Source organism: Suncus etruscus, chromosome 7 (assembly GCF_024139225.1).
Source record: "Suncus etruscus isolate mSunEtr1 chromosome 7, mSunEtr1.pri.cur, whole genome shotgun sequence".
In the NCBI taxonomy this organism is placed as follows: Eukaryota; Metazoa; Chordata; class Mammalia; order Eulipotyphla; family Soricidae; genus Suncus; species Suncus etruscus.
Genome location: NC_064854.1, coordinates 96,524,174 through 96,539,174, shown reverse-complemented (window position 1 = coordinate 96,539,174; position 15,001 = coordinate 96,524,174). Strand labels below are relative to the sequence as shown.

Sequence of the window (15,001 nt, the reverse complement as noted above, 5' to 3'; positions counted from 1 at the left end):
GTAGAGGTGAGTGTGTTCTCTTGTGAGACAGACAGAAGGGAAGGGGAAGGATTTATGAGTTTGATGGAAGTTTAACTTCCCTAAAACAATTTTTCCAAAACAAAACTAATGAAGAAAACTGCATGCCTTTTCTTTTCTTTTTTGTTTTTGAGCCACACTCAGTGGCATACTGGGGTTACTCCTGGCTCTGTGCTGAGGGGTTATTCTTGGTGGTGCCTGGGAACCATATGAGATGCTGGGTGATCAAACCCAGGTCAGCTGCATGCAAGTCAAACACCCTGCCACTGTGCTATTACGATGGCCCCTAGACATTGACTTTCTAATACACTGTACTTTGACCTGCTATGTAAGTTATTAGCTCTGTACTAAAGAGTAGGGTTTTTGATAGTAAATAACTCATTAATTTTCTCTTTTTGGTCTTAGAAATTAGAATTTACTTTGAGTAAACTAATTTGTTAGGTAGCAATATAGAGTATATTGAATACATGTACTCAAAAAATAGTACATGTCTTCTTTTGCCTCGTGTTGTTATCCCTCTAATTTTTTAATATGATTTTTCCCTGCCATCTAAACTTTAGCCTCTTAGCAATGCATACCATGAATTAGCACAAGTTTATTCAACTAATAATCCCTCAGAACTCCGCAACCTGGTGAACAAGCACAGTGAGACGTTTACTCGTGATAACAACATGGGACTGGTGAAGCAGTGCTTGTCCTCCCTCTATAAGAAGAATATTCAAAGGCTAACAAAGGTAAGGAAGGTGCTGTCTTCAGACACTGTCTCCCAGCTATCCTGAGCCTATGTTTCTCTGCTCCTCTCTCTTTCTCAGTTTCAGGGATAAATTGTCAGAATTTCTATCTATACTAAAAGAACTTTTGCAACTGATTCTTTTAGAAAGAGTTTCATTTGTTTCTTTTTCGGGCTAGAGTGGGATATTTGACAAGAGAATAAACACAGAAGAAAAGGCAAAAAGGCAGAGATAGGGAGCTTATGAGCTGGGAGAGAGCAAAAGGTCCACGAGCGGGGCCGGGCGGTGGCGCTGGAGGTAAGGTGCCTGCCTTGCCTGCGCTAGCCTAGGACGGACCGCGGTTCGATCCCCCGGCATCCCATATGGTCCCCCAAGAAGCCAGGAGCAACTTCTGAGCGCATAGCCAGGAGTAACCCCTGAGCGTCACAGGGTGTGGCCCAAAAACCAAAAACCAAAAAAAAAAAAAAAGGTCCACGAGCAGATCAGCAATAATACTGGTGCAGATGTCACTTGTGATTGGGTATTTGCCTTGTAGGCAGCTGACCTGAGTTCAATCCTGGAACTCCTGTGGTCCCTGAGCACCACAAAGAGTAATTCCTGAGCTCAGAGCCAGGAGAAACCTCTGAGCACCACCAGATATAGCACCCCCCCAAATTCTTTTAAGACAATGATCAAAAATATAAGTAGAGTAGCAAAATAAATAAGAGTATATATAAGCAATATAAATAGCAAAATTAATCAGAGTAGTACCTAAAAAATAAAATTTACTTTTTAAAAAACTGTATTACAGGGGGCCAGACAATTAGTACAGTGCATTTGCCTTGTATGTGGTTCAATGGCATCCTGACATCCCATGTGTTCTCTGAGCCTGCTAGGAGAAATTTTTGAGCACAGAGCCAGGAGTAACCTGAGTAGCCAGGTGTGGTTCAAAACAAAACAAAACCAAACCAAAAAACCAAACAAAACTTAACACCAACTATATTACATAGATCATAAGTGAGGACTCAAAAAAAATGATTTATAAATAAACACAACCATTTTTTTCCTACTTAAAAGTAAACAACTTCATTGATTAAAGTGATTGTACAGGACCCAGAGAGATAGCACAGTGGTGTTTGTCTTGCAAGCAGCCGATCCAGGACCTAAGGTGGTTGGTTCGAATCCCGGTGTCCCATATGGTCCCCCGTGCCTGCCAGGAGCTATTTCTAAGCAGACAACCAGGAGTAACCCCTGAGCACCGCCGGGTGTGGCCCAAAAACAAAAACAAAACAAAACAAAAAAGTGATAGTACAGCAGATAGAGCACTTGCTTTGCATGTAGTCACCTGGGGTTTGATCCCTGGCATCCCATATGGTTCCCCAAATCCACTAGAGTAATTCATGAGTACAGAGCCAGGAGTATTCCAAGCTGTATCCCAAAAATAGTTATATTAAAAATGCTTTTGTTGTAAATTCTTCCTATCATTAAAAAAAAATAGAATTCTTTCAATTTGTTCCTGAAAAAATATTCTTTTGATTTTCAAGCAGAGCAGTGACCCATTCTGGTTTCCTTCCAACTCCCATGTGTTTATACACTTGAGCTTGAATTATTAAGGATGAATGTGATATTCTCAGTTCTATTTTTTAGTAATTAAAACATTTAAAATGTAAAATTCTAAAGATACAGAATTTTCCATCAAATTCCTGTAACAGCAGCTAGATTTATTAAAGGGGCTAATCTCGTATTACCAGTTTTGAGGGTGCATGCACATGCATTAATGCAGGAGCTCTCAGATATATATTCTTTGCCTTTAAGCTAATGTTACCATCCTTGTGCTTGCTTATTCTCTCAGTTTTTCATTCTTTTTTCCTTTTGATGCTAGGGGGTATAATTCAGTGTCTTATACATACGAAAGATGCCTTCCACTAAGGTGCACCTCTGGCCATGTATACTCCTTTTTAATATACTTAGAGGCCCTCCCGGAGAGCCCTTACCACCAAAAATATCAAATCAGTTCTGTCACTGATGGTGACAGTGATTAACTGCTAAGGTGATTAACTTGTTTCTCTGAGAAAATGTTACCCAAGGTTGTACCAGGAGCTTGGAATTGGCGTCTACTATTCATTGGTCACTGTGCAGCAGTGTTCTCAAATTGACCTTTTTGAGGAAACAGTTCACGTGTTGAGCCCATATGTGACCTCTGCACTATAGGCCTTATACTTGAGCTTGTGGACCAAGCATCAGGGAAAGAGGCTTTCTAAAATCCATATATCAGGTGGGGAGCCAGGGAGGTAGACTCAAGAAGAGGGTGCTTCCACCTTTGCTCGACCTGTCAGCGTTTGGGGAAATAGTAAAGTCCACTAGGAGAACCTACAGGGCCCAGGCATTTGTGACCTATCAGCCCCTCATGGCACCATCAAGGCTGTGCCTGTAGCCCACCTGTTCTACACAGTTGATCTCTGCCACTAGATTTCTTGGTGGAATCATGGACTTAGGCTGGAGTGAGCAATTGCTCTTTGCAGGAAAAGAAAATTATTCCTAGGGGCCGGAGAGATAGCACAGCAGCGTTTGCCTTGCAAGCAGCCAACCCAGGACCTAAGGTGGTTGGTTCAAATCCCGGTGTCCCATATGGTCCCCCGTGCCTGCCAGGAGCTATTTCTGAGCAAATAGCCAGGAGTAACCCCTGAGCACCGCCAGGTGTGGCCCAAAATAGTGACACAGGATAGTTTTTAATGAATAAGTTTACTTAGATGTGAGAAGAGAGAAAGAGAGGAATATGTATTCAAGAGAACATGGTTATCTGCGGGGTGGAAAAGGCAAGCAAAGAGACATAGAGACAAGCAAGTGAGGTGCATGGACTTGAGGAACAAGCCTCCTTTTTAATAAAGGCCTCCTTTTAATTTGTTTCTAGTCCATAAAGAATGCTGTCATGTTTTCCCCCCACCCCCTCTTTGAGACATTTTTTTAAGATAACTTTTTTTCCCCCCGGTTGCAGGTCACACCTGGCAGTGCTCAAGGCTTACTCCTGGTTCTGTGCTCAAGGATCATTCGTGTCAGGGCTCATGGGACATGGGGTGCCTAGAGATTGATATCTGGTCAGTTGTGTGCAAAACAAAAGCCCTACCTGCTTTCTTGTCCCAGTACTTTAATTGGTGCTAGGAATCAAACCCAAGGGCTTGTGTACACAAAGCATACATTCTATACCTCTTGTTGCTTAGAGGTCATCAGTCATGGCTAATGGGTCACTCTTTGCCATGCAGTTCTGGGGATGAAACCTAGGCCTTGCATGCAGAGCATGCACACTGACCTTTTGAACCAGCGGTCCTCAAACTATGACCCGAGGGCCACATATTGTATTTGTATCTGTTTTGTTTCTTCATTGCAAAATAAGATATATGCAGTATGCATAAGAATTTGTTCATAAGTTTTGTTTTTACTATAGTCAGACCCTCCAATGGTCTGAGGAACAGTGAACTGGCCCCCTGTTTAAAAAGTTTGAGGACCCCTGCCAGCCCGATCCCCTTCAAGGTTTTTTACAGCTGCAAAGTAATCCCATTGTACTTAAAATCATTATATTGAGTTGGTTTCAATTTTTTTTTATTTTAAACAGCAAAATTGAATTTTTGTTTTTGTGTTACACCCAGTGATATTCAGGAGTTATTCCTGACTCTACACCCAGGAATTACTCCTGGCAGAGCTTGCAGGGCCATATAGGATGGTGGGGATCAAACCTGGGTTGACCACGTACAAGGCCAGAGGCCTGTACCATTTGTCCAGTCCTAAAATTTCATAATCTTGCATCTGAGTCATTTCATACCTATAGGAAACTGGTGACCAGAACCACTGGATTTGTCTGTCAAAGTCATCATTACTAATATAAAAGTATTTTGTTTACTAATGGAAAATAACTGTACACTTAAAATAAAACTTCCTTTCTTGCTTGTTTCTGTGTGTTTAGGAATGACCCCTAGCAGTACTTGGGGGATCATATGTAGATCCGGGGATTTGATCTCAAGCTGGCCACATACAACCTCAGTTGTTTAAAGCTATGATGAACTCTCTTCTAAATTTCAGACCTTCTTAACACTATCATTACAAGATATGGCAAGCCGAGTGCAGTTATCTGGGCCTCAGGAGGCAGAAAAATATGTTCTACATATGGTAAGTGTTTTTTGTTCAAAGATTTTTGTCCTTGTGACAGTAAAAAGATTTCATTAGGGGCCGGGCGGTGGCGCTAAAGGTAAGGTGCCTGCCTTGCCTGCGCTAGCCTTGGACGGACCGCGGTTCGATCCCCCGGTGTCCCATATGGTCCCACAAGCCAGGAGCAACTTCTGAGCACATAGCCAGGAGTAACCCCTGAGCGTTACCGGGTGTGGCCCAAAAACCAAAAAAAAAAAAAAAAAAAAAGAAAGATTTCATTAGTGAAATAAATCAACTTTATTGCAAGGAGGAAAGAAAACATGTCCCTCTACAGAGTAGAGTCCCACGAAGTTAAAGAGGAATCACACTCTCCAAATTGGAATGTAGGTGATTACAAAATGGAATACCAATAACTGAAATTTATCATGAAAAATAGGAAAAAGGGAGGAACCATCCTAAGTCAATCTGTGTGTGGTTATGTTGGTCTGTATCCTTACAGTTTGTTGGTATTCTAATCATATGTACGTGTAGAGGTTAGGAGTTAGCTCAGTAGTAAAGCTCTTGCCTTGCATGAGTGAAGCTGTGAGTTTGATCCATGGCATTACCATACATGCCAGAAATAATCCCACTGCCATTTGGGATTCTCAGCATCACACCAAAGTGTGTGAGTAGCTAAGTAAATGTGGAAAACTACAACCAAGTAGATCAGGGGCCAGAGTGGTGATGCAAGTGGTAGGGCGTCTGCCTTGCATGCGCTAGCCTAAGAGGGAATGCAGTTAGATCCCTGGCATCCCAGATGGTCCCCCAAGCCAGGAGCGATTTCTGAGCACATAGCCAGGAGTAGCCCCTAAGTGTCAATGGTTGTGGCCCCCCCAAAAAAACAAAAAACAAAAAAAAGTATATGACCCCTTGATCATTGCAACAGCAAAGGGAAGAAAAGGGATTTTTTTTGTTGTTGTTGAGAAAAAGAAAAAAGGGGGGCCGGAGAGATAGCATGGAGGTAAGGCGTTTGCCTTTCATGCAGAAGGTCATCAGTTCGAATCCCAGCGTTCCATATGGTCCCCCGTGGCTGCCAGGAGCAATTTCTGAGCATGGAGCCAGGAATAACCCCTGAGCACTGCCGGGTGTGACCCAAAAACTACAAAAAAGAAAAAGAAAAAGAAAAAAGGAAATTCTATTTTAGAGTATAAATTACATGAAAGTGGGAATATTTTTTTATTTCTTTGTTTTGTAATGATACATCATTTTTTGGAAAAAGATTGAAGCTCATTGCAGAATAAGGGGAGATAAAGCTATTTCTTATATAAAAAAAAATAAACAAACAGGGCCCGGAGAGATAGCACAGAGGCGATTGCCTTGCAAGCAGCCGATCCAGGACCAAAGGTGGTTGGTTTGAATCTCGGTGTCCCATATGGTCCCCCGTGCCTGCCAGGAGCTATTTCTGAGCAGACAGCCAGGAGTAATCCCTGAGCACCGCCAGGTGTGGCCCAAAAACCAAACAAAAACAAAAAAAACAAACAAACAAAAAAAAAAATGGGGCTGCTGAGGTAGCACTAGAGGTAAGGTGCCTGCCTTACAAGCGCTAGCCAAGGAAGGACTGTGGTTTGATCCTCCAGTGTCCCATATGATCCCCCCAAGCCAGGGGCAATTTCTGAGCGCTTAGCCAGGAGTAACCCCTGAGCATCAAACAGGTGTGGCCCAAAAAAAAAAAACAAACAACAACCCTGCTCTGTATGCATAGCTTCCACATTCTGAGCATCTCTCATTTTTGCTTTTTGTTTTTTTTTTTTGGTCATGGTGGTATGTATATTTGTTAAAATTGAATAGCCTACATTAAGGAGTTACTAATACACAAAAGTCCATAGTTTGCATTAGGATTCACTCTTGGTGCTTAGTATTCTCTGAATTTGGACAACTGTATTATGGCATGTAGCCGCCGTAATAGTATATAGTCTTCATTGCCCTCAAACCCTCTGTGCTCTGCTCTGCCTTTTTATCTCGACCACCCTTGCGACTACTGATCCTTTTTCTGGCTCCATAATTTTACTTCTTTTTTTTTTTTTTTTAATTTTTTTATTTTGAATTATGAGAACAAAAGATGCAAAGAAAGAGGACAAGGTAAAGTTACAGTGGAAGGACAATCAGCCATAACATAATTCTCAGAAGAAGTCCCCTTGCTGATATCTTAACTTTGAACTTTCAGCCAAAGAACGTTAAGATAAATAAAACAGAATCCATGTACAATTACTTTGTCCCTCAAGTCCCCAGATTGTAGCACATTATAATATTTCTTAACAGCACACAAGGCAATATAAAGCCATAAAACTTATGTAACTCCTTAAACATTTGAGGCATAGTATTTTTCACATTTCCATGTACATGCATATTCTCTTAAGTTAACCTCAAATTTTAAGTGGGTGCATTTTAAGGATTAGAGTCAAAGGAGCACAGTATAAACGGTGTTAGAGTGGCAATTGTTGTTTGCATAGGCCCACCAAAATATGAGAGGCATGGAAAGGAATAACCTTGGCCTAAATACAAAGAGATCCTACCCCTGAAGTTTCCTGGCATAATACCAACTCTAGGCCTCAGGCAAGTTATCGTCTGATCCAAGACATTGTCTGTAGAGCCAACACACTTTTCACACAGTCTCTGTTGTTGGTATCATGTTTCTGTATTAAAGATTCTGGAATCTGCATATCCTAAATTGAAGTCATGATGTGGAATGTCTTCTCGTTTCACCTCACCATGAAAGGGCAATGCAGGAAGCCCTGTCCTGTAAGCAGGTCGTTGTTAAGTCTTCTCATTGGTAAGGGAAGTCTCTTTTCAGCAGGACGATGTCTGAGCAGTGGTAGGGTCTTCCGTGGTAGAGGATTGCTTCCAGGTGATGTTATAGACAAACCTCACAATTAAGGGGCAATACAGCAAGCTCTGTCCAGTAAGCAGGTCATTTTTTTGGTTAAGTCTTCTTAGTGTTAAGGGAAGTCTTTTTTGAGTAGATCGATGTCAGAGCAGCTGTAGGGTCTTTCCTGGTAGAGGAATGCCTCCAGGTGATGTTATAGACAACCTTGGATGTTTTGTAGATGTCTTCTCTAGATCAGGGGTGAATGGAGAATGCCCATTCTTCTGAGGTCTGTACCAGATCTTTATGTCAATGTTCAGGGTGTAAGGTCTCATTGCACTACAAGATTTGTGTGTTCCCATCTCTATTAGATAAGAACTTATTGGTATGTATAGTATTTTCCCATTTTAGTGTGCCTAAGCAAACAAGAAATAAAGCCACGTGGTGCTATCAGATATATGGGGGCGTAAGAACATTTCCAACAATACCCATGACTTGTTTCAAACATAAGCATTAAACTGAGGGATTCTTTCACACCAAATTTCATATTGAGCAGTTCACAAAATTTTACTTCTTTATAGTTTTTGCAGAATGTAGTAGAGTTGGAATCTTATGGAATATAATATTTTCAGATATATTTTTTCTACTTTACAATATGCATTTAAGGTTCTCTGTCTTTTCTTTTTATAATTTAATTACTCATTTTTTCTATTTTGTATTTACTGCCCACTCTCTGCCTCTTCCTTCCTTTCTTTTCTATTCCACTATACTAGTATTTCTTTCTATTTCTGACTAGATAGACATTTGTGTATATCCATTTTTTTAAATTGAGGCTGCTTTTGGGTTGGAATAATAGTATAGCAGATAAGGTACTTGCCTTGGACATAGCTGACCCAGGTTCACTCCCCGGCACCAATATGGCTCCCTGAGACCTGCCAGGAGTGATCCCTGAGTGCAAAGCTAGACGTAAACACTGAATACTGCCAGGTGTGGGCCAAAAATAAATAAAATGAGTCTGCTTAGTGTAAGTTGCCTCATTAGAGAATTATGACTGATTACATGTCGGGTTGGTTGCTCTTTCATTAAATAGCATCTGTCCACCCAAGGCTAGAAAGTAGTACAGCAGTTTAGTTCTGTTTTAACAAATGAACTAATTGTCATTACCCTCGAGAGCAATTTGTTAGAAGTAACAATAATTGGGGCTAGAGAGATAGCTGAGTGAGTAGGGCACTTGCCTTGCCTTGCCTTGAACAAGGCTGATCCAGGTTCTGTTCCCAGCATCTCATATGGTTTCCCTGAACTCTGCCAGAACCAGTTCCTGAGTACAGAACCAGAAGTAACTACTTGTTTGTCTTTACCTTGTTTTGCTTGCCTATTTCCATTCCTGAAAGCCTGTCTTCTCTTCGGAATACACACTTGTCTTTCACACCTTTCTAAATAAGTTACTTCACAAAAAACAAGCAAACAAACCATGTACAAGTGCACTTTGAAAATATGCTAATAAAAAAGCAAAACACAAAAGAATACCTAGTGGAGCTGGTGAGATAGCACAGCAGGTAAGGTGATTGCCTTGCCTGGTTCTATCACCAGCATCTCATATGATCCCCCAAGCACCAATAGAAGTGATTCCTGATGCAGAGCCAAGAATGACACCTGAGCATCTCTGGAGTGATCCAAAAGTTTTAATAATGTGTGGTATTATTTATAGTAAGTATCTAGTATAGGCAAGTTTATTGAACAGGTGATTGGTTGTTTGCCAAAGACTGGAAGAATGGGGGATAACTGCTGTTTGACAGTTATGGGATTTTATTTTGGGTTGTTGAAAATGTCTGGAATCCAAAAGAATTGAGGACTGCACAATACTACAAATGTATAAAATGTCACTGGATTATACTTCTAAAGGTGAATCTGTAATGTTAAGTTAAAAAAAAAAAAATAATGCAGCGGCTGAAGAGATCGCACAGCAAGAAGGACTCATATGACCAACTCATGTTTGATCCCCAGCATCCCAGAGGGGCCCCAAAGAACCACCATTATTTATTCCTGAATGCAGAGCTAGGAGCAACCTCAAACCCTAGCACTGTCAGGTGTGACCCAAAAACCAAATAAATGAAAATTAAAAAAGAAAAAAATAAAATGACTTGTGTATGTGTTGCTCCCCCATCTGTAATTTTGCCTGGCCCATAGTAGCTGTGTAATATATAAATGTCCAACTAGTGCTTAAAAATAACTAAGTGTATTTGTTATTTTCTGTGCCTTTTTTTTTTTGGTGTTTGGTTTTTGGGTCACACCCGGCAGCGCTCAGGGGTTCTTCCTGGCTCTACACTCAGAAATCGCTCCTGGCAGGCTTGGGGGACCACATGGGATGCTGGAATTCGAACCACCGTCCTTCTACATGCAAGCCAAATGCCTCACCTCCATGCAGTCTCCCCGGCCCTTGTGTGCTTTTTTTTTTTTTAATTTTTTATTTTTAATTATGAGAACAATGATGCAAAGAAAGAGAACAAGGTAAAGTTACAGTGGAAGGACAATCACCCATAAGCAGAGTTCTCAGAAGAAATCCCCTTGCTGACGCCTAAATTTTGGACTTACAATCAAAGAACATTAAGAAAAATAAAACAGAACCCATGTACAATTACTTTGTCCACAAGTCCCCAGATTGTAGTACATTGTGACATTTCTGAGCAGTACACAAAGCAATCGAAAGCCATGAAATTTATGTGACTCCTTAGACATTGAAGGCATAGTATTTTTTTTTTTTTTTTTGGTTTTTGGGTCACACACGGCGGTGCTCAGGGGTTACTCCTGGCTGTCTGCTCAGAAATAGCTCCTGGCAGGCTATGGGGACCATATGGGACACCGGGATTCGAACCAACCACCTTTGGTCCTGGATCGGCTGCTTGCAAGGCAAACACCGCTGTGCTATCTCTCCGGGCCCGGCATAGTATTTTTTTACATTTTCATTTATGTGCTTTTTTTTAAAAATCACTTTATCTTCACATACTTTAGGAGTCTAAACTGATTTCCTTTTTTTCCCCTATAGATAGAAGATGGTGAAATTTTTGCAAGTATTAATCAGAAGGACGGTATGGTCAGTTTTCATGATAACCCCGAGAAATATAATAACCCAGCCATGCTTCATAACATTGATCAGGAGGTAAGTAAGAGTACCAGATTTAATTTTTCTTTCCTCCCCCTCAGCTAGTTTTTTTTTTTGGGTAGGGAGGGGGCTTTTGGTGGAGACCAGAAGGCCTGCTGGACAAATTCTAAAAGAGCTGTAACACTGCTCAGTTAGTTTTTTGTTTTTTCTTTTTTTGGTTTTTGGTTTTTGGGTCAAACCCGGCAGTGCTCAGGGGTTACTCCTGGCTGTCTGCTCAGAAGTAGCTCCTGGCAGGCACGGGGGACCATATGGGACACCGGGAATCGAACCAACCACCTTTGGTCCTGGATCGGCTGCTTGCAAGGCAAACATCGCTGTGCTTCTCTCCGGGCCCTCAGCTAGTATTTTTAATGTTATATTTGAAACATTGACCCTATGCTCTAGGATCCTTTTATTAACGATATAGATAATTCCCAATTTATAAAATTTTTTTTCCTAAAAGTTGATTTTAAAAACATAGTTAGGGAAGCTGGAGAGATAGCACGGCATTAGGGTGTTTGCCTTGCACACAGCCGATTCAAGACAGATGGTGTTTTAAATCCTGGCATCCCATAGGGCCCCCTGTGCCTGCCAGGAGCGATTTCTGAGAGCAGAACCAAGAGTAACCCCTGATTGAGGCACCACCAGGTGTGGCCCCAAAAGAAAAACAAACAAAAAAATATATAGTTAGGGTGGGAACGTCACTTTAGAGAAATAGCTCAGTGGGCTGAACACATACTTGGCATGTGAGAGACCTGGATTTGATCTCACCCTGCATGGTACCCCAAGGACCACTGAATGTGGCCAAAAAAAAAAAAAAAAAGTACCATCAAGTCCTCTAAACACCAGTTGGAATTATCCCAGAATATTATCGATGTGATACAGAATATCTGCTTTTCTTTCTCCTCCCACCCAAACAAACTCATTTGTAGTTATAAACAAGTTTTTCTCTCTAAAACCTACTTAATTCCTAAAAGATTTGATGGGCTTTTGCGACCACCCAAACCTGCCCGCAGGGACGGGGGTCGCCAGTTATTCGTGGGTCACGAAGAGGACTTAACCTGTAAAAGAATTGGGGAGGGGGACAGACAGGACTCAAGTCAAGAATCTGATCAAGAGTCGTTTATTACAAAGTTCACAGAGCTTATATACCAAGCCACAAAGAGGCAGGGGGGTGGGCCTGCGGAAAGAAATGTGCAACATGAAGGCATTTACCATTAAAACATTTACAATTACCCAATGTTTTTACTAAACATAAAGTTAAACCTAGCTCTTAACTCATGTTTGAAAGGTCAGCAGGAACAAGGCTGGCAACATAGTTTAGCAAACCTCCTCAGGAATCCTGTTAGGTAGCACAATTTGTGCTAACTTTTTCTTGATTTTTTACTCATTTCCTCCTAAGTGTGCCCCCCCCCCCCCAAAAAAAAAACAAAAAACAAAAAAGTTGTGCTCAAAGTTCCTGTGAGTAGGGGCCGGAGAGATAGCATGGAGGTAGGACATTTGCCTTGCATGCAGAAGGACAGTGGTTTGAATCCCGGCATCCCATATGGTCCCCTGAGCGCTGCCGGGTGTGACCCAAAAACCACACACTCACAAAATAGGTGGTGGGACATGAGGTAATAGTAGGGAAGAACAGAAGGAATGCCATCCTGTTGTACAGTAGTTGAAGGTTGCATTGGTTACCAAGGCCACTTATGATTTCTGTTCTGACTACCACTCAGGGTTCTGGGTATAAGCTGGGATGTTTGTGTTTCTTCTTTAGTGAAGTGTGTTGAAAATAACATTAAATCTCAAAAAATAGGTACAACGCTTAGTAACATGATATATACCTCCACAGTCCCTTTTTTGTAATTCAAAGTTTAAGGCAAACTGGACCCAGAGATCCAGTTTTTGTCTCTGCACTCAGAGATCAATCCTGGCAAGGCTTGGAAAGTGTGATGCCAGATATTGAAAGCAGTACAACTGCATGCAAGGCAAGAGCCTTACCTGCTGTACTATTGCTTCGGCTCCAAGCATTTTAATAATATTTTAATAGTAAAGCTTTAAAAGAGTTGGAGTGTGGCTCAGGTGATAGAACCCATACCTTACATAGGAATGACACTAGGTTCCATCCCTAATACTGCATGCTCCCTCCCCCACTCCCGGTATTGCCAGGTTCACATGAGTGTGATCCCATTCACACTTTTTTTTTTTTAAAGAAAGATGTTATTGACCCACACCGGCTTCTTTGCCTCATCAAACATGTCTGTCACACAGATGCTGAAATGTATAGAGCTGGATGAGCGACTGAAGGTCATGGACCAGGAGATCACGGTGAATCCTCAGTTTGTGCAAAAGGTATTCAGAATTTTCCTCATTAATATGTGGACTGGATAAAGGAGATTTGTTCCCAAGTGAGGAACATAGACTTGATTTCATTTTAAACGCTTAATTGCCAAAAATTCTTCAAAACCACTTAGTTCAGAGAGAGATTCATTGAGAGCATTTTAAAATTATTTACCTAAATATACTTTTATTGATGCACACTATAGTTCCTAGAATTGCCTCTGTGACCTTCTTCTGGGAGGGACGGAATTTCTTATTTGTCAAGAACCCCATTGATAAGGGCAAACAAAAATTTTGACTTCCTCATTTACAGAGCATGGGATCACAAGAAGATGATTCAGGAAACAAACCATCCAGTTACTCATGAAACTCGCATCCATCTGGAGGTCAACAGAGAAATGATCACTTTGGCCAGTGGCAAGTGTTAGGAGGACTGCAGGGAGCACCAAGTCTGTTTCATCTGGACATTAAGACATTGTTTTGTTTTGACATCTTCAGTCTTTGTGCTGTCAGAAAACCATTCTCTCTGCAAAGAAAGGAAAAAATTCAAACTTTAAAGTCTGTTGTGGATTTATTTATCCTCAGATTAATGTTGTTACTGCATTAAAGCTACCTTTTTGTTTTAAATTACTTGGATATTGATGTGTCTTCTGTATCACTTTTTTCTTCCCAAAGAGCTTTTAAGAGAACACATTTATTGTGAATAGAAACAGATTTTAGGAAATTTTTAAGTGTTTGAATATAAAGTTGTTATCAGTTACCTTTATTTTGTTTCTGTTTTATTTGTTGGGGGGAAGCCACACCTGGTGGTCAATGCTTATTCCTGGCTCTATGCTCAGAGCTCACTCAGTTCTCAGAGACAATATGTAGTTCCAAAGATTGAACCTGTGCTGGCTGTGTGTAAGACAAGTTCCTTACTTGTTATAATTAGAATTAACATGTATTATAGTAGTAAAATGAATTGTAATTGAAGAGATAATAATGTTTAAGGGTCATACTTTTGTTTTGAGGCTGTGGCCAGTGGCGCTCAGAGTTACTCTGTGCTCAGAAATTACTCCTGGCAGGCTCTGGGGACACATTGGGATACCATGGATTGAGCCCAAGTCAGTCACATGCAAGGGAAATACCCTACTGCTGTGCTATCACTCTAGCCCCTCGAGGTCCATCCTTTTATAGATCTCTGAAATGTGTTGATCTTATAGACCTTATTTAGCTCCAGAATGGTAGGAAACCTTTGTAACGTGGTAATTTAAACTAAATGATTTCACTTTATTTATTTATTTTTGGTTTTGGGGTCATACCCGGCAGCACTCAAGGGTTACTCTTGGCTCTATGCTCAGAAATCGCTCCTCTCATGCTTGGGGAACAATATGGAATGTCAGGATTTGAACCACTGTCTTTAAGTGTGTCAAGTTGTATAGTCAAGTCACTACACAGTCACTATATGCTTTTTGCAAATACAGTTATTATTTTTCTTTAGTTTCAATAAGTTTTTATTGAGAATATTCTGTATGCAAGTATCCACATAGGTCGAGAGGATACAAGTAATACAACTAATAAAACAAAAACTTTAGAACGATATTATTTACCGATAACATTAAATTCTGTAAAATTTGCCTTACAATGTAGAGAAAATTACATCCTGACAATGACTGACAAAGTCACAAACACTAGTCACTAATATGAACATTGGTCTTGCATTTCCTTGGATAGTTTGAGTAAGTCAGGTTTGTATGTTGTTGTTTTGCTTTGTTTTTTTTAAACTTTATTAATTGATTGATTAGGTTTTTTTTTTGAGGCCATACCCATTTGATGCTCAAGGGTTAC

At 40.8% G+C, this 15,001-nt stretch overlaps 1 protein-coding gene and 1 non-coding gene across 2 annotated transcripts in view; one reads left to right on the top strand and one right to left on the bottom strand.

Annotated features, from left to right (window-relative positions):
- Positions 1–13,801, top strand: part of COPS3 (COP9 signalosome subunit 3) — a 33,574-nt gene extending 19,773 nt beyond the window's left edge. The window contains exons 8-12 of the mRNA XM_049776906.1: positions 579–752; positions 4,803–4,889; positions 10,754–10,867; positions 13,106–13,186; positions 13,488–13,801. Of these exons, the coding sequence (XP_049632863.1) occupies positions 579–752; positions 4,803–4,889; positions 10,754–10,867; positions 13,106–13,186; positions 13,488–13,541 (510 nt within the window). The 3' untranslated portion in view covers positions 13,542–13,801. The remainder of the gene's footprint in view (positions 1–578; positions 753–4,802; positions 4,890–10,753; positions 10,868–13,105; positions 13,187–13,487) is intronic.
- On the bottom strand, positions 10,935–10,996 carry LOC126014588 (U7 small nuclear RNA). Its single transcript, XR_007497610.1, has one exon. It is a non-coding gene; the product is annotated as a U7 small nuclear RNA (small nuclear RNA).
- Positions 13,802–15,001: the final 1,200 nt, after the last annotated feature.